Genomic DNA, 17,694 nt, shown 5'->3' with positions numbered 1-17,694 from the left:
TAGGTATTTAACAAGTTAAATGTCATATTTCATGAGGGTGAGGGTTTCTGTTTCATTCTCTGCTGAATCTTCAGCTCCCAGAATAGCACCCGCACAATAAACATTTGTTAAATGGGTGATTTGCATAAATTGGTGGAGGTAGTAGGGAGGAAGTCAGAGAGTCTGAAAAGTTAAGGACTTCTGCTGCCCCAAGTGACATCTACTGGTAGGTAATTTTGAAGACCACTTTCAATGAGGAGTTTCTGGTCATTCAATGGTGATTAGACGTTCCTTTTTCCCTAAATGACATTCCCATTCTCTGAGTCACCAGTTTATAAGCCATGTTTTTCAAACTTGTCTCTCTTCAAAAGCTTTTCGTATCAGTAGAATATTAGTGTCTGCAAGACAGTAGGGTATGGGCGTGAAATTTTTGTCTTTTATAATAAAAGTTCATATTAATTTTATATCCTATTTCTTTTTACTTCTGCGTGTCTTTATAAAAATATTTTATTTCCTTAAATTATCAAGTAAAATTAACACTTTACATTTCATTCCTCCTGAGTTTGGTGTTGGAAGGAGGGACCTCAGACTGACTTGGACTCTCCCGCCGCCCCCCCCCCCCTTTGTCCGCAGGGTGTCTCTGGTCTTCTTGCAGCGCCTCTGCAGCGCCTCCGCCATCTTTCTCTGTTTGATCGACCTCATCCTGGTTGAGTTCTTCATTGCCTCACCTCTTCTTCCTTCCTTCCTAGTTTCTTTCTTCACTGCTAAAGTACTCTTCCTAGGAGAGTGTATGGCACACATTACTCCTGAGGGCTCCCTTTCGAATGCCTTAAACAAAGGTTCCTCGGTCTACCCTTCGGTCCTTTTCTCTACTACTCAGTCCTTTCTTTAAGCCAGATGTCCTGCTTGATCTTGTCGGCATGTTTTTCTCTGATGTTTTTATCCAGACTCATTTTGCTCCTATCTAGAATTGATTCAGTCACCTATTCCCACCCCCAAACATTTGTGTTTGTGTATGCCTCCTTACCCCCATCTTTGCCCAGTGACATTCTGTTTGACTTTCAGAGTCCATCTGAAAGACTGCTACTTTGGAAAAGACTTTACTGATAAAATTCCCTTCCCCAACTTTCCCTTAAAGGAAGAAGAAAGGAATAAGTAAACTTAACCTTGCCTTCCTCAGAGACCTCCCCAGCACAGTGTTTTTGTATATGACATTTATATTTATTGCTAAGAATATTTTAGTCATTTGTGTATCTGTCTTTTCTTTCCCTAACTTTTAAGTGCTTTTGGGACCAGGGCACAATCTTTGTATCCTTGGCAGAAATGGGCATTCCTGCCCTGACCAGCATGGCTCAGTTGGTTGCCCATCATCCTGCAAAGTGAAAGGTTGCTGGTTTGAATACCGGTCAGGACACGTGCCTGGGTTGCAGGCCTGGTTCCTGGGTTCAGGTCCGGGGAGAAGCAACTGATCAATGTTTCTCTCCCTCTCTTTCTACCTGTGTTACGTTACCCTCTGTCTAAAATATCATAAGTAAAATCTTTAAAAAAAGAAATAGGTATTTCCTTCCACTTAATAGAGGCTCCATGAAATTTTTTAACTATATTGAAGATAGGCAAAAGATTAAAAAAAAATAATGACTATAGTAATTAGCTGGCATTAACTCAATACTAGAGTTTATAGTATTGATTTCTAATTGGCTAATTATGGATAGATTCTCAGTTATGTATGAACAGATCTGTTTTGCTCTTTGTTGCCTTGTTCCTGCTTTTAAGTATTTGTATATTGTACATTTCACAACGAAAAAGTTCAGTTCTAATTAATGGTATTTTGAAAGACCCTGATTATTTTCCTTACCTAAGAAATTTTTGAATTATGTGAGTAATCTTTTCTAACTTTGAAGTTTAACTGTATTGTCTGCATTTCTTTGTTCATTTGTTTAACTGGTTAGTGTGATACCCTCAATAAAGTTTGTTTACTGGTATACATTCATTACCCAAATTTTGTATTTGCTTTGGTATTCTATTGGGACTATATTGGATTGCAATATTTTTAGAAATACTGGTTTTTAAAAAAAATTAGTTACTCATTTGTTGATTTTAGAGAGAGAGGAAGGAAGATAGAGAGATGTTGATTTGTTATTCCATTTATTTATGCATTCACTGGTTGTATGTGCCCTAATCGGGGATCAAACCCGCAACCTTGGCTAATCTGGATGACACTCTAACTGAGCTACTCAGCCAGCTAGAAGTCCTGGGTTTTAATTTGAGAAAATCTGTTTCAAAGGTGAAATATTCCTGATACAAAAATTTATGTTTGTGATGACAGCTGTTGCTAGTCAGTAGAGAATACCTGTTAACACACTAGGCATTTACGGTGACTGGGGTATGTAAATGTGCTGCTGTTCTCCTAGGAAACTTTTTGCCACATGTTTAGATCATTAACTGCCTTCTCCTAGGAAACTTTTTGCCACATGTTTAGATCATTAACTGCCCTCTCTGTAATCTTTTCTAAATTATTTATGGCTCTCTTTCAGGCTGGCATGACTCTATATAAGATTGTCCCCAAAAACCCTTACTACTTTTGGTCTGTGATGAGCTTAATTATGCAAGTGAGTATGGCTTTCAGAATGGGGTTGAGATTTGTTTTGTTTGTATATCATTATTGTCCTTAACGTGTTTTATGAACGTCTGGGTAATGCGTTGCAGCATGTGTCAAACAGGGACCTCACAGGTCATCAGTTGACTTTCCGAGTTGGGAGTTTTGTGTTCCTTATGAGTCGCTGTATTGGTTTATCGGTGTGCAGCACAGACCATCTTCTCCCTGAATGTTAGATCTGTTACTGAGTTATGAGCCCTGAAATGTTGGATGTTTTGACTTGAGGTTTGTCTTTAAGACAATATTGTTCGTTATTAGGTTATTGAGCTAGGTGACCTTGTTTTATTGCTTCTGCTTTCTGAGCCTCGGTTTGCTCTTTTACTAAATGGAGATGCTCATCTCCCAGAACCACTGTAGAACTGAAAAGAGGTACAGTACAGGTGAGGATGGGGGTGGGTAGGAGGAGTTCAAATGTAGAATTTGCAAGCAGAGAGGCTCTGGGTTTAGACGGGTCTGTGTTCAAATATTGCCTTTACCACATGTTTTGAAGAGTGGAGAATCTGCTAACATTTTTTTATTTATAAGATAAGCATAGTAGCTACCCTAAGAGGTTGTTTACAAGGTAAATAAGCTCTGAGTAGAATCTAGCAGTGTTAAAATTAATAATACCATGCATTGATTTTAATTATAAATCTAAGCTAATTGTAGCTACCAGTAAGCTGTATAAACAATTGGCATTTACCTTTTTATATGTGAACATCTCGGGAAAATATCTGAAAAGCTTTTCTCTTCAAACACTCGATGATACCCTTTGTATATAGAACACAGTATGGGCATACCTCCCTCTTAACATATTTCTAGAAAAATTTGTGAATAATTTGTTTAAAAGTTAGGTTATACTGTGTTAACTCAGTACTTCAAGACTATGTAGGATAATGAATTTTTATTAAAGCAGTCTTTTAAAGCAAACCACTCTAATGTATTTTCTTGGCAGGTTCAAACTGACATAGTAGAATGATCATTATGTACTGGAGTCATAGTAATGGTCAGCATAATATAAGCAGCGGAAGCAGGGAAAATTTAGAATGAAACATTTATTTTTTCTCCTCTAGTCTATATCAGCACAGGATGAAAACCTCTCAAAAACGATGTTTCTGCCCCTTGCTGAGAGAATGGTAGAAAAAATGGTGAAAGAGGACAAGATAGAAGCGGAGGCTGAAGTGAGTAATTTAAGTCCTACTTTTATATTTACATGATTGTGGTATTGCTACAATATTATGTTGCAATATTATGAACTGTTGCCTTATTTCAGTGAGAGAGCTGGCTTCTCACTCTTGCCCTTTGTGTAAATGTGAAGCTTTGGAAGCCCTCAGCCTTGTGTATAAACATGGAGCTGTTTCAGCAAGTATTCTGGCCTGAGATGTATATAGATGAGGAAGATTCTGATGTCTGCTTCTTATTGTCAATTACGTCTCACTTGAAAATAGCACTCTTTTCTATTAGATCACTTTTTAAAAAACATATATGACTGGTTTTAAAAACTTTTAAAAAATATTTTCCCTTTTAAGTTTTTTAATTAAAGTTGACAATCAGTATTATTTTATTATTTTATAAAGATTTTATTTTTTTATTTTGTAGAGAGAAGGAAAGGGAGGGAGGGAAAGAAGCATTGATGTGTGAGAGAAACTTAGATCGGTTGCCTCTCGTACACCCCAAACTGGGGTCTAGCCTGCAACCCAGGCATGTGCCCTGACCTGGAATTGAAATGGTGACCTTTCGCTTTGTGGGACGACACCCAACCCCCTGAGCCACACTGGTCAGGGCTCAGTATTATTTTATGTTAGTTGCAGGTGTACTGCGTATTGGTTAGACTTTTACATAGTCTATGAAGTTAGCCCCTGGTAAGTTTAGTACCCATCCAGCACCATGTGTGATTGTTGCAATACTTCTGACTGTATTCCCTGTGCTGTAGTTACATCCCTGTGACTGTATTTTTGCTGTTGAGAAGTTTCAGTGCTTGCACTTGTTTGTTTTTCTGTAAGGTTGAACTTTATTATATGATCCTGGAGCGTTTGGGAAAGTACCAGGAAGCCTTGGATGTCATCAGGGGGAAATTAGGAGGTAATTTTGAAAGTTTTATTAAAGTATTTTTTCCTGTTTAAACACAAAAAATGTTTATTGTGGAAAATTTCTTCCTCATACAAAAACATAAAGATATAAAGACATTAAAAAAGTCACTTGTGTTCATTTTATGTTCATCCAGACTTTACTGTGCTGCACATTTATTTTAAAAATACTTTTTAAGTTGAATTTATTGGGGGGACATTGATTAACAAAATTATATAGATTTCAGGCGTATGATTCTGTAATATATCATCTGTGTATTGTACTGTGTGTTCACCACCCCAAGCCAAGTCTCCTTCTATCTCTGTTTATCCTTTTACCTCCCCCACCCACTTCCCCTGTGGTAATAACTGTGCTGTTGTCTTTGTAAGTTTGTTTAAAAAATATTTTTATATTGAAAGTAATTGGGGGATTCATACAGTTCAAGGAATGTGAAAGGTTCTACCCTCTGCCCTCTGGGTTCTTCTCTAGCCACTTATTCTGTGTATTCTTCTGAAAATACATCCCCTCTCCACTTTCCTGTTTTTTAAACCACAAAGGAAAGCATGCTGTACCTGGCCCATGGAGTAATCTTATTCAGTTAGCGCAGTGTTTTTCTTAAACTGATTTTTTCTTTAAGATTTTGAATGTCAGTGCCTCTAGTTACGATTGCTGCTCTGGTACAAACATTCTTGTTCACCTGCCTGACCTGGGAAGGCATTTGAGTTTGTGGCCTTTGCTCTGTATACTCCTGTAGCCATTGTTTGGGGGTTTTTAACTTAGCACTGAGTCTTAGAGATACACCTCACTAGGTCACTCTTTAACCACGGCCCGGTGTCCTGCCGTGTAAATGCAGGGAGTTTAGTTAACTCGTCCTTGATGGATATTAAGGCTCTTTGGAAGGAACATCTTTGCTACAAACCCGATCGCCCCCCAGGAGGTGACAGTGCGCGTCCCCACGCACTACTTATTGTCAGTGCGCCAGAGGGCCCGTCTGTCTGCGCGCTTTCCAACCCGAATTGGACTTCTTCTGGTTTCTCCATCTGAGATACAACATGTCTTATACTTTTTAATTCAATTATGGGAGGGATAATGATTTTTCATTTAAAAGTCATTCATCTTTTTCTTCTCTCCGAACTGCTTTTCCTTATCCTTTTTATATTTCTAATAATTTGATTAAGCTTACTGATTTACAAGAGCACTTTTACATGTTAAAAAAAGTTCGCTCTTTTCCATTGCCATGAAGATACTTCTCTTTTTGTTGAGACCCTGATTTGTACAAAGTTCCTAGACTGGCTAAACCATTCTCCTATTTTGGACATTTATGACAAAGATTTTTGGTCCCTAACTATTTAAATGTTTGATGATTTTCTCAGGAGACATTATTGGAAATGCCATTATTGTTTCATTAAACTTGTTTTTTTAATTGTGCCTTTACAGTAATTGGGGGTAACGAATTGTAGATGAGTAAGCCCAGATCTTTTATGTAGTAGTCTTTAAAAATCTTTGTTTCGTACAAGTCTGTACTATATGTCCTTTACTGGACTGTGAACAGTCATAAAACTGCACAGTTGACTACCCTAGTTACATAAAATGCAGGAGGAGTTTTTTTAAAACTTTAGCCTTCTTACAGATGAGTACAAGTCAGCCTTTCTCTTTTTACTCATCTGGATTTTAGTTCTGCAATATGTATAGTTAAAATTTAGATTCTCTACAGGAAATTCATAATGGAATTGTCAGTATTGTTACTCTGGAAATCTGTTTGAAAAGGACATGGTGGATTTAGTTCGGCCAGAAGTATAGTCTTAGCTTTTTTGTTCTCAGCTGTTGGGAAAGAGTTGGATTCATCTCTGTTTTTTATCTTCTACCTGGTGTCTTTGTCACCTGCTCATTCCATTCCAGTCTAAGCTTGTTTGATGTTTTGGAACTGTTCGGGCGGGAAGTCTGTCTGTGGACTAAATAAACCTGTCCCTGGATTCTGTTGGGATTTTATAAGTGTATCCCACATCCTGGAGCCTAAACTCAGTGCATTCTGGATGTGTACTTCACAGAAAAAAAATTGTAAAAGTTTAATATCAGAAATGGAGTTTTTCTTTTTTGAATTTTTTACTATTAGAGAGCGGGGGAGGGAGGGAGAAAGAGAGGGAGAGAAACATCAGTGTGTGGTTGCCTCTCACGCACCCCATACTGGGGACCTGACTCACAGCCTGGGCATATGCTCTGACTGGAAATCGAACTGGTGACCCTTTGGTACTCGGGCCAGCACTCAATCTACTGAGCCACACCAGGCAGGGCAGAAATGTACTTTTTGTTTTCAGCAAAATAATTTTTAGTAAGATAGTAGTTTGTGCGTAATGGTGGCACAATTTTCTAAGAGATTGAATAAGAAAATGTGGTATTTTCCTTCTTGTGTTCGGGCATTTTATGTTGGTTTCTGAGCAGAAGTGAAACTAGCTTACCAACTATTATAACTTTTAATTGTAGAGAAGTTGACCAGTGAGATTCAGAGTCGGGAGAATAAATGCATGGCCATGTACAAGAAGCTGAGCAGGTGGCCAGAGTGCAATGCTCTTTCCCGGCGCCTCTTACTGAAAAAGTGAGTAGATGCTCTTATTTTGGACTAGAGTCCAGAGTGGGGCTTTCAGGTGTCGTCATTAATACGTTCTGTTGAGGGGGTTTCTGGGCATAAAGTAAAATCTTTTAGTAGTGTGTCCTGGGTATTTTAGAAGTTTTTGATGAACCGTCATCTTTTAATAGACTTAGTAGGTCTTTAGAATGAACCCTGAAAATCATTCGTCAAATCTGATATTCAATATTGGTCTAAAGGAGAGACCCTCTCACCCCATTTAGGAAATGCTAATTTGGGGAATTTTCTGTTAGGAATATTCGTTATCTAGCCCTGGTCATTTTATCGAAGGAAAGGGTAGTCTCTTAAAAGTTTTTTCTTTGAAGTTGCCTCTGGAGTGCGGTCCTTTTGGGGCTGCAGAGAAAATCCAGATGGAGAGGTAGGACTCTCCTAGTAAAGTTTAAAATGTAACTTAAAAAATAAGTGGAATATCTTGTTTTCTACGGCAGTGGTGTCACAACTTGGCTTTAATCCTGTGCACCATTCCATCTGATTTTAGCTCAGATGACTGGCAGTTCTATCTGACTTACTTCGATTCTGTATTTCGATTGATTGAAGAGGCCTGGACTCCTCCTGCTGAAGGTGAACAGTAAGTTGTCTTCTTTTCAGAGCTACAGTATCACTTTTGTTGTTCTTTTGTATTATAATTTTTTCCTTTTATTTTACAACGGCACCATCTAATATATTGTAGCAGAAGAATTTCATTATAAGCTTTATTGAATTCTCTTTTCTGGTCTCAGTAATTTATGCCTTTCAAAATAAGATTTTTTTCCTTCCATTTAAAAAAATTACAAAGTAAAAATTATTTCAAAATAATTTTTGAAATAATTTTTCACTCTTCTTTTAGGAACCAGGTAGAGGTAGTTAATCACTCTGCACTAGTGATTGCCAAAATTGGGAGTAATCATATGCCATGTCACCTACCAGAAAATGCTTATAGCTCTCTTTCTTTCCCATTTGTATTGTTTTATAATGATCAAATGCTTTGTGTTTTATTTATTTATTTATTGTTCAATTACAGTTGTCCCCATTCCCCCCATTACTCTGCCCCCTCTTTTTATTTTTAATTTTGTTTCTTCAAATAAGTTTGGTTTGACTTTAGTTTTGGAATGGACAGTAAAAGCACAAAACACCTTTTTGTGTGTGTTTATACGCAGTTCTTTAGAGGGAGAAGTACATTATTCTGCAGAAGAAGCTGTGAAGTTCATAGAAGACCGAATAACAGAAGAATCTAAAAGCTCTCGCCATCTTCGGGGACCACATCTAGCTAAACTGGAGCTGATTAGACGTTTACGACGTCGAGGTTTTAATGACGAGTACAAACTGGGTAAGAAACTGTAGTGATAGTTGGGGGCCCTGGAGAAGGGACGGGCATGCTGTCTGTACTCAAGTTCATTGTCTGAGCCCTGCAGTGACCGAGTTGTGTGTGGGAGGCAGATGTCTTCATAACCTGAAAATATTTGCTGACGAATGGACCGCTTATAAAATTAGCCCTCGATCTCTCCCTAGCCATCAGAGTCTTTGTCAGACATTTTTTTTTTTTGCTGACCCAATAGTAATGCCAAAATCAATTTCAAAGTAAAAGAGCCAGTTTTGTAAAAAGTTTGAGGATTTCATGAAGCAGATAAAAAGTTTCTTGAAAATCTGCTCCCAGCACCCGTACTGATAAAAGAAAGAAAATCAAGAGTTTCGGGCAAGATGGAGGCGTAGGTAGAAACCCTTCGTTTCCTCCCACAACCAAAAGGAGGATAACAACCAATCTGAAAACAGTAAACAACCAGAAGTGCCAGGAAATCAAACTGCATGAACTGTTGACAACCAAGGAATTAAAGAAACAGTCAACCGAACCAACCAGACCAGTAGGAGGAAGACGGACAGAGAAAAAACTGCAAGGCAGCGCACCATGCGGGTGGGGATGGCTGAACGGGAAACAGACTCGGAGCTGACTATGGACTATGGCGGGGGTTGCCACGGTGGGAGAAACTCCCATTCTCACACAGGAGTTTGTTAGAAAGAGGGGCGCGAGCCCAGCAGCCAAGCTGCATTGTTCCCTCTCTGACTCCTCCCCAACAGGCAGCACCTCAGCACAGCAAAGAGGGTTGCCCTGCGCTGGTGAATACCCAAGGCTCCGTCCCCTTACGGTGTAACAGGTGTGTGGAGACAAAGAAATATGGTCTAAAAGAAAGAACAGAGCAAAACTCCAGAAAAAGAGGTAACGATGAGGAAATAGCCAACCTATCTGATGCAGAGTTCAAAACATTGATAATCAAAATGCTCACAGAACTGATTGAGCTTGGTTGCAAAATGAAAGAACAAATAAATACTACCCAAAGTGAAATAAAGCAAAATATTCAGGGAACCAACAGTGACAGGAAGGAAACCAGGACTCAGATCAGTGATTTGTAACAAAAGGAAGAAATAAATATCCAACTGGAACAGAATGAAGAAACAAGAATTCCAAAAAATGAAGATAGGCTTAGGAACCTCTGCGACAACTTTAAATGTTTCAACATCTGAATTATAGGGGTGCCAAAGGAGAATAAGAGCAAAAAATTGACAACTTATTTGAAAAAATAGTGAAGGAAAACTTCCTCAATCTGGTAGAGGTAATAGGCTTCCAGGAAGTCTAGGAAGCTTAGAGAGTCCCAAAGAAATTGGACCCAAAGAAGAACACACCAAGGCACATCATCATTAAGTTACCCAGGATTAAAGATAAAGAGAAAAAAGCAGCAAGAAGAAAGAGAGTTACCTACACAGGAGTTCCCACAAGGCTATTAGCTGATTGCTCAAAAGAAACCTTACAGGCAAGAAGGGACTGGAAAGAAGTATTTGAAGTCATGAAAGGCAAGGACCTACCTCCAAGATTGCTGTATCCAGCAAAGCAATCATTTAGAAATGGAAGGGCAGATAAAGTGCTTCCCCAATAAAGTCAAGTTAAAGACTTCATCATCACCAAGCATTGGTGATCCCTTATTATATGACATGTTAAAGGGACTAGATAAGAAATTGAAGATCAAAAACTGTGAACAGTAAAATGACAACAAACTCACAACTATCAACAACTGAACCTAAAAAATACCAACAATGAAAACAAATACTAAACAAACAACTAGAACAGGAACAGATTCAGAGAAATGGACAGATGGAGGGTTTTCAGTGGGGAAGGGGAGGGAAAGAATGGGGGAGGAAGTACAGGGAATAAGAACCATAATGAATAGGCATAAAATAGATGGGGGAAGGTTAAGAATGGCATAGGGAACTGGAACTCAGAGAACTGGTATGTACAACTCATGAACATGAACTAAGGGGAGGAAATGCTGGAGGGTTGGGGGGTGCAGGGCGAAGGGAGGATAAAGGAAAAATTGGGGAAACTAATAACACAGAATAGACTTTAAAAAAAGAACATCTAGCAGAATTAGAATAATTAGTTGAAGAGAAAGTTTTTAAGGATAATGATAAGTTGGGTGAAAAGAACAATTTGGATAGTGAAGCATTAAGAGAGGCCTTCAGGAGATTTGGTGCTTTTAGATGTTTTTATAAATTATTCTTTTTTTGAAATTGAATTTATTGGGGTGACATTTGCTAATAAAACTATGTAGGTTTCAGGGGTTACAATGATTCTCTTTGAGCTTACTGCACAAGAAGTGAAGGATGTCCATGTTGTGTTTTTTTCAACAATTTTGAAAAAAATGGCATTCCTTCCCACCAAAGCAGTAGTTTTTTGCTAATACTAAGTATTAGCTCTAATAATTATACCCTATATCTTGTTAAGTTGAGCATAATGAACTTTATTCATTTTTCAATTTCATTTTAAGACAAAGCTCCCAAGAAACCTTTACCCCCTGCTCACTATTATGGAAATTTTGTTTTCATTAGAAGTTGATATACTTTAAGATGGATTCTTTTTAGGGACCAGTTGTCCCTAAAACTTATCCTAGAATAACTAATTCTAATACCTAAAACTTACAGTACCTAATACCAAATACCTAGAACTTATCCTAGAATATCTCTGTCCATTTTAATAAATCTATTTAATGATTTTATTTAGCTCCTTCTAAAACTTACTATGGACTTATCTCTATTTGTAGATTATTGACACCCAACTTTGAGTTACATCTTAACTTCCTTTTCTGCCTCCAAGTCAGTAATCTGTCTCTGTTGGTTCCAGAATTGCAAATGAAAATTTTCTGTGACTTTCAGGAAATGTTAAAGTAGATTTCAAGAAATTGTTTTCTTTCCGGAGCTGGCTGTAAAAATATTTGGATCTGCTTTGATCCTTGCTATTATTCATCGTCTATCTTTTTCTTCCTGTTACCAGCCCACACCTTACAAGTTTGTAAATTTGTCTAATCTCCACATTTTTTTTTTTTTTCACCAAACCAGCGAATGATTCTCAGTCTCTTAGGAAAATCTGTTTAAAGCTGTGGACTTCTGTTCCTAGAGACATGCGAATAGGAACTGGGACCTAAAATTTTACAGGAATCTTTGGTTAAAATCTCTGCTTCTTAAATCTAGTGCAGTTTGAGAGCATTTTACTTTTATTTTATTCTTTGTTTTTAATTTGAGGAAAAATAAAGTGAACTGGTAGCTTTCTGCATTTCTATGTTTAAGTATTTATAATAGTGAGTGACCTTGTCGGAGTCAGTGGCCTGTGGTTCTTCCCATTTATTTCCTCCTCTGTCGGTGTTCCTGTTAGCCAGCATTACCTTTCGTGCAGTTAACATTAATCTGATACTTCCGAAGTAGTTCAGGAAATATTGTGGAGGAGAGCATGTTTGTTTAATGTTTGTGTATTAACTTATGTCTTTATTTAAACTTTAAAGAAAACTTTTTAACTATTTAAATTTTAATTGAATGAAAAGCTTCACATTTCCTAAGTGTAATGATAGGTAAACTGAATTTGTAAGATTCTATTCCTTTTTAAAACATTTTTTTATTTTTAACTAGGCAAGATATCTTCTAGCCGTCCTTGTTATTCTCATTTACTCTTACTCAGCGTTCAAGCAAAATTATAATTTAATTGAAAGAAGTGATTTTCAAATCAGACTTAAATTAGAAATTGCTTCAGTCTATGAATAATTTAGTGATGTTTTTTTTTCTCTTAGGTGACCCAGAAGAATTAATGTTTCAGTATTTTAAAAAGTTTGGGGATAAGCCTTGTTGTTTTACAGACCTTAAGGTGTTCGTCGACCTCTTGCCTGCTACACAGTGTACAAAAGTAAGTACGATTTGGAATTCTGCCGGGTGCCTGTATTTATTGTAACTGGGTTAAATGTCTGCTTTCCTTTCTAAGATGTGGGAGAGTGGTGAACACGAGATACCAAGGTAACTGCTCTGTCAAGTACTCCAGGGGCTATCGGGTTACGGCATGATTTCTTGTTAGGTTAAGCCACGTGAGAATAAGCCCCTGGTAGATCATTAGTCTTCCTTTTTTTCATAATAGGTTTTTTTTAGATAATTGTAGATTTATATGCAGTTATAAATGAAATAATACAGAGAACTCTGTATACCCTTCACCTGTTTTGCCCCAGTGCTAATGTATTGCATAATTATAGTGTAATATCATAATTAGCAGTTGACATTGATAGTCCACGGACTTCATGCAGATTTTACCAGTTTCGTAAACATTCACTTGTGTGTGTGTAGTGTTTTTGGTGCTTTTAGTGCAGCATTTAGCACATGTGGATTATGTGGCCACTACCATAGTCAAGATACAGGACAGTTCACCACCAGGGCCTACTTTAAAAAAACAAAACAAAACACTTTATTTATTTATTTTTAGAGAGAGGGGAAGGGAGGGGGAAAGAGAGGGAGAGAAACATGGGTCAGTTGCCTCTCCTACTGCACCCTGACTGGGGCTCAGACCCCCAGGGCTGGAACTGGTGTTTTTTAAAGTTCTTGCCAAATTTAAATAAGTAAATACATTTAATTCAAGATGTTACCTTTGGGGGAAACTGGGTCAAAGGTACATGGAATCTGTATGTTATTTCCTACAACTGCATGTGAATCTATAATTATCTCAAAATAAAAACTTAAATGACAAAAGCAATTTAAGGCCACTGACATCGCATAACTGACTGTTCTTTTCAGTGCATAATGTTTCAGGAATGCATTTGTGTGTCTGTATAATGGTGGGTTTGTTTGTTTATGGTCATCTACTCTTAATCTTTTTCATTGCTACATTATGTATTATGTTGCTGTTACAACTTTTGAAACATTTTTACAATACTTTTAATCTCTGTATGTAGTACATGGTGTTAACCAAACACTGGGCCATTAGTGAAGAGAGTGCCAGTTTCACGGGAGTTTCACCAGCAGTATGTGCTGTTAGAGATTTTTTTGTTTTAGCTATTTCGTAGATAGAAAATGGCATAATAAAGGGGTTTTAATTTGTATCTTTTCCTTGAGGACTTTTGCTAGACCATGTCAATATTTGTTAATGATGACCTACTAAAGACTACTTCTGTTTTGAGACCTCTCCTCTTTCCCCCCCACACTCTGCAGTTTATTAATCAGTTACTTGGAGTTGTTCCTTTGTCCACACCAACGGAGGATAAGCTGGCACTGCCTGCCGACATCAGAGCTCTGCAGCAGCATCTGTGTGTGGTGCAGCTGACGAGGTTGCTGGGCTTGTACCACACGATGGATAAAGATCAGAAACTGAGTGTGGTCAGAGAGCTGATGTTAAGGTACCAGCATGGACTGGAATTTGGTGAGCAGCCTTGCAAAATGTGCTGTCGTTCCCAGGTCTACTAAGACTTAGAAGTTAGTTTTTTGGTTTGTTTTTTGTTTTTAAATCACCCACAGCACCTGTTTTAATGAGTTTGGCAAGGAGATCATTTTGTCAGGTGCCAAGACTATCTAAGTAATAAAATGCAAAGCCTTCCTAAAGCTTGGAGTTTTATTGTTATTTTCTTCCACATTTTATTTTTTAAAAATTTAAGTATAATTGGCATACCATATTAAGCTTGGAGTTTTAAGTAACTATAGTTGTCCACATTCTTCCCAATCTGGTGAGCTAACTCTTTCTCACATTGTGGCTCATATGAATTGCATAGTTCATGATAATTGTCACATTTTCTGCTTATTCGTCTTACTATTCATAATATACAGACTATGTAAGTGAACAAAAGGAATGTAAACTGTGAGATATTTAGAAATAAATGACCTTCAGATTGCTAGATATATGTGATAAAATATCAATTAACTGATTAGATGATACTAGTATTTCTGTAACTGCATTCTAAAAAGTTAAGTGAAGGAATGAGCATATTACTTCTTTTGTTATGCATGACCCTTTGGCTTCTGTTCTTCACCCAAAACGTTCCAAATCTTGCTGCTTTTCCTGTGGGACCACTTCAGATACCACCTCTGTTCTAGAACCCTTCTACCGCGCAGAGTCTAGTCTCACCTTTTGAATCCTTTGGTTCATGGCTTGTATCTTCTTCTGGTATTTACCCAGTTCTTACTATTGTTTTTTCCTGTCCCTTCTCCCCCTTATCACTTTCCTGCTTTAAGAAACTTCTTTGGAGCTGTAATTGTTAAATAAGTGTTAAATACAGATGTGTTTTCCCCCCGTAGGGAAATCCTGTTTGAAAACCGAATTGCAGTTTTCAGACTATTACTGTCTCCTTGCTGTCCATGTGCTTATTGATATATGGAGAGAAGCAGGTAAGGAACAATCATTTCAGTTTAACTTTATTGTGTTTTTTTTTTAAATTCACTGTAAGTCTGTGGACTAATTACATAATCCAAGAATTTCATTTATGTTTTTAGGTTTTTCTTTCTTGCCCTTCTCCAGGGTGCTTCTAGAAGAACCCAAGTCTCCATGTATCCCCCTCCCTGAAATCAGGAAAATCTTTAATCAGTGGATATCTGTTCTGGTTTAAATGTTTCTGAATAATGAATAATGACTGTAAAAAAACTATTACAAAGTTAGAGTAATTATCAAACAGAGAAACTGATGATTGATATATAGGCCCATGGAATGGAATAGCCCTTTTAGTTACTTTTAAAAAAGGTATATATAGGAAAAGGAACTCTTTGGAATACAGTTCTGGTTAGCCCACTGAAGGCAAAAATATAATACATGGTAAAGGATGCATCATGAGTCCTGAAGCAGGAGAAAGGTGATTCAGCAGATGGCATTGAGATAGCCTTTTCTTTAGGTCTCACTCTTCCTGACATGTTCTCTTATTAGCAGTTTTTGGGAAAAATTAACTCTAGATACTTACTGCATATTATTTGCTAGAATAAACTGCAGAAGAAACAAAGGGCTTGGGAGACAGTCGTGTGCAAGATAGACCTGAGGGGCCCTGCCCTCCTGGAGCGTTTTACAAAGTACTCCATTTTGATACTGTCATCCGCAGGCTTGAAGTTCAGCAGAGGTACCCTGTTTTTCAAAGGGCAAAGGCCAGTCTTTACAGGGTAATTTGCAGTGTATTTTTATAATCCAGCCTCTGCCTACATCTCCAGAGTCTTACGTATTGGGTTGCCCAAAAAGTCTGTATAGCTTTTTTCCACAAGATAAAAAACACATTTTTTCATTTTCACCAATAACTTTATTAGTTTGGGTATTTTGTGTACGCCGGCTATTCCCCACATGGTAGCATGTTGATTGTTCTCAGTTACTGTCTTGATTTGATCGCTGTCAACTTCAGCTAGTCTACCTGTGGAGCATCATCCAGCGAGAATTCTCTACCACAAAACTTCGCAAATCACTTCTGACACATTCGATCAGTCATAGCATCTTCTCCATACACTGCACAAAGCTTTTTTGTGTTTCATTTGTGTTTATAACTTTCTTGAAATAATAAAGCATAATATGCCGAGAATGTTGTGTATTTTCTTCCCTCTTCAGTGTTAAAATGGCTACACAAAAATTTACCAGTTTGATTTGTTTTTAAATGCACGCTGCTATGACAGCTGTCACAATACAGTCTAACAATTGTTTCAAATGAAGTCAAAGACAACTAAGTGCTACTAGAGCCATTGTCAGAAAAGAACCAAACTTTCTGGCCAACCTAATATTTACAGTACTGAATCTTTTTTGTTGTTGCTACTATTGAACATCGTATTGCCTCTCTTCGAAATAACTTTGTTACCTCCTTTGTCAAATTTCTACTGAAACAGTGTCTCTGACAAGCCTGTCTTGATTTCACCCCCTCCCTCCCTGCAGATTTTATGCCCCTTCTGAACTTTTTGTAGGGCATTGTGTACCCGTGATAGTACTTGTTACGCTGTTGTTCTGGTGTCAACAGTGGAGGCTCAGTCTTTATTAAAGTATTTGTCATCTTAATCCCAGGTTCACGAGGTTGCTTTGGGCTGGAACAGTTATCCGAATGTAAAGTCATTGATGAACTAAGTGTTTAGCAGTTTGGTCCCTACTCAGCTACCCTTCCCCGAATACCTCTAACATTCCTGCTCATACCGACCAAGGCTTTGTTAATCTCTTGTTTTTTGAGCAAAGATATCTGACCATCTAATAGTAAAGGCTAACATTTGTTGTTCATCAGGTGCTTGAAAGTACTGTACATGAATTAGCTAGTTTAAACCTCGTAATTATACAGTTAAGATGGTTACAGTTGTACAGATGAGAGAAATACAGGGCAGAGAGAGAGAATTTAGGTAATTTTTCCAAAATCATACCGTGCAACTACATGGGAAGTTGGCAGATATTATAAAGATACTTTTTTTTTTTAATTTTTATTTGTTGATTTGAGAGAGAGAAAGAGAAACACTGATCTGTTGTCCCACTTTTTATGCATTCATTGGTTGATTATTGTATGTGCCCCGACAAGGGATTGAACCTGCAACCTTGGTGTGTCAGGACAACTCTCTGACAATTGAGCTACATGGTCAGAGCCAGATATAAGTATTTTTAAAGTCAGTGAAAGTGATGTTGAAGTGCTGCAATCACAGGCATAGTCACTGTTCAAGATGCATCTGGCAGAAATTAGGAGCAGACAGTGGGTGAGCATGTTGAGACTGACTTAAATATGAAAGAGTTAAAAAGAGTGCATTAGGAAATTGGTGATACTCTCAAATGTTTTTCAAAAAGGCATTCTTTTTTTTTTAATATTTTATTTATTTTCAGAGAGAGGGGAAGGGAAGGAGAGAGGGAGAGAAGTATCAATGTGTAGCTGCCTCTCATGTGTCCCCCACTGGGAACTGGCCTGCAACCCAGGCATGTGCCCTGACTGGGAATTGAACCGTGATCCTTTGCTTCACAGGCCCGCGCTCAATCCACTGAGCTATAGTAGCCAGGGCAAAAAGGCATTCTTTTAATGGTTGTGTAAAAGTAAAACAAGGAGCGAGGATGTCATTTTTCCTTCCAGTTTTATTGAGGTAATTGACATACTGGTTTATGGTGTAGAACTTCATGGTTTGG

General features: G+C 37.8%; 1 protein-coding gene across 2 annotated transcripts in view; it reads left to right on the top strand.

Annotated features, from left to right (window-relative positions):
* Positions 1 to 17,694, top strand: part of NAA25 (N-alpha-acetyltransferase 25, NatB auxiliary subunit) — a 63,780-nt gene that overhangs the window by 16,820 nt on the left and 29,266 nt on the right. For both annotated transcript variants that reach the window (XM_037133467.2, XM_053669775.1), the window contains exons 5-13: positions 2,514 to 2,588; positions 3,688 to 3,795; positions 4,618 to 4,696; positions 7,163 to 7,274; positions 7,804 to 7,893; positions 8,462 to 8,631; positions 12,410 to 12,522; positions 13,809 to 14,016; positions 14,886 to 14,975. In XM_037133467.2, the coding sequence (XP_036989362.2) occupies positions 2,514 to 2,588; positions 3,688 to 3,795; positions 4,618 to 4,696; positions 7,163 to 7,274; positions 7,804 to 7,893; positions 8,462 to 8,631; positions 12,410 to 12,522; positions 13,809 to 14,016; positions 14,886 to 14,975 (1,045 nt within the window). The remainder of the gene's footprint in view (positions 1 to 2,513; positions 2,589 to 3,687; positions 3,796 to 4,617; positions 4,697 to 7,162; positions 7,275 to 7,803; positions 7,894 to 8,461; positions 8,632 to 12,409; positions 12,523 to 13,808; positions 14,017 to 14,885; positions 14,976 to 17,694) is intronic.

The sequence above is a fragment of the Artibeus jamaicensis genome, unplaced genomic scaffold, assembly GCF_021234435.1.
Source record: "Artibeus jamaicensis isolate MK-2021 breed Jamaican fruit bat unplaced genomic scaffold, CSHL_Jam_final contig_525, whole genome shotgun sequence".
NCBI classification, from domain to species: domain Eukaryota; kingdom Metazoa; phylum Chordata; class Mammalia; order Chiroptera; family Phyllostomidae; genus Artibeus; species Artibeus jamaicensis.
This window is presented reverse-complemented; position numbering and strand designations above follow the sequence as displayed.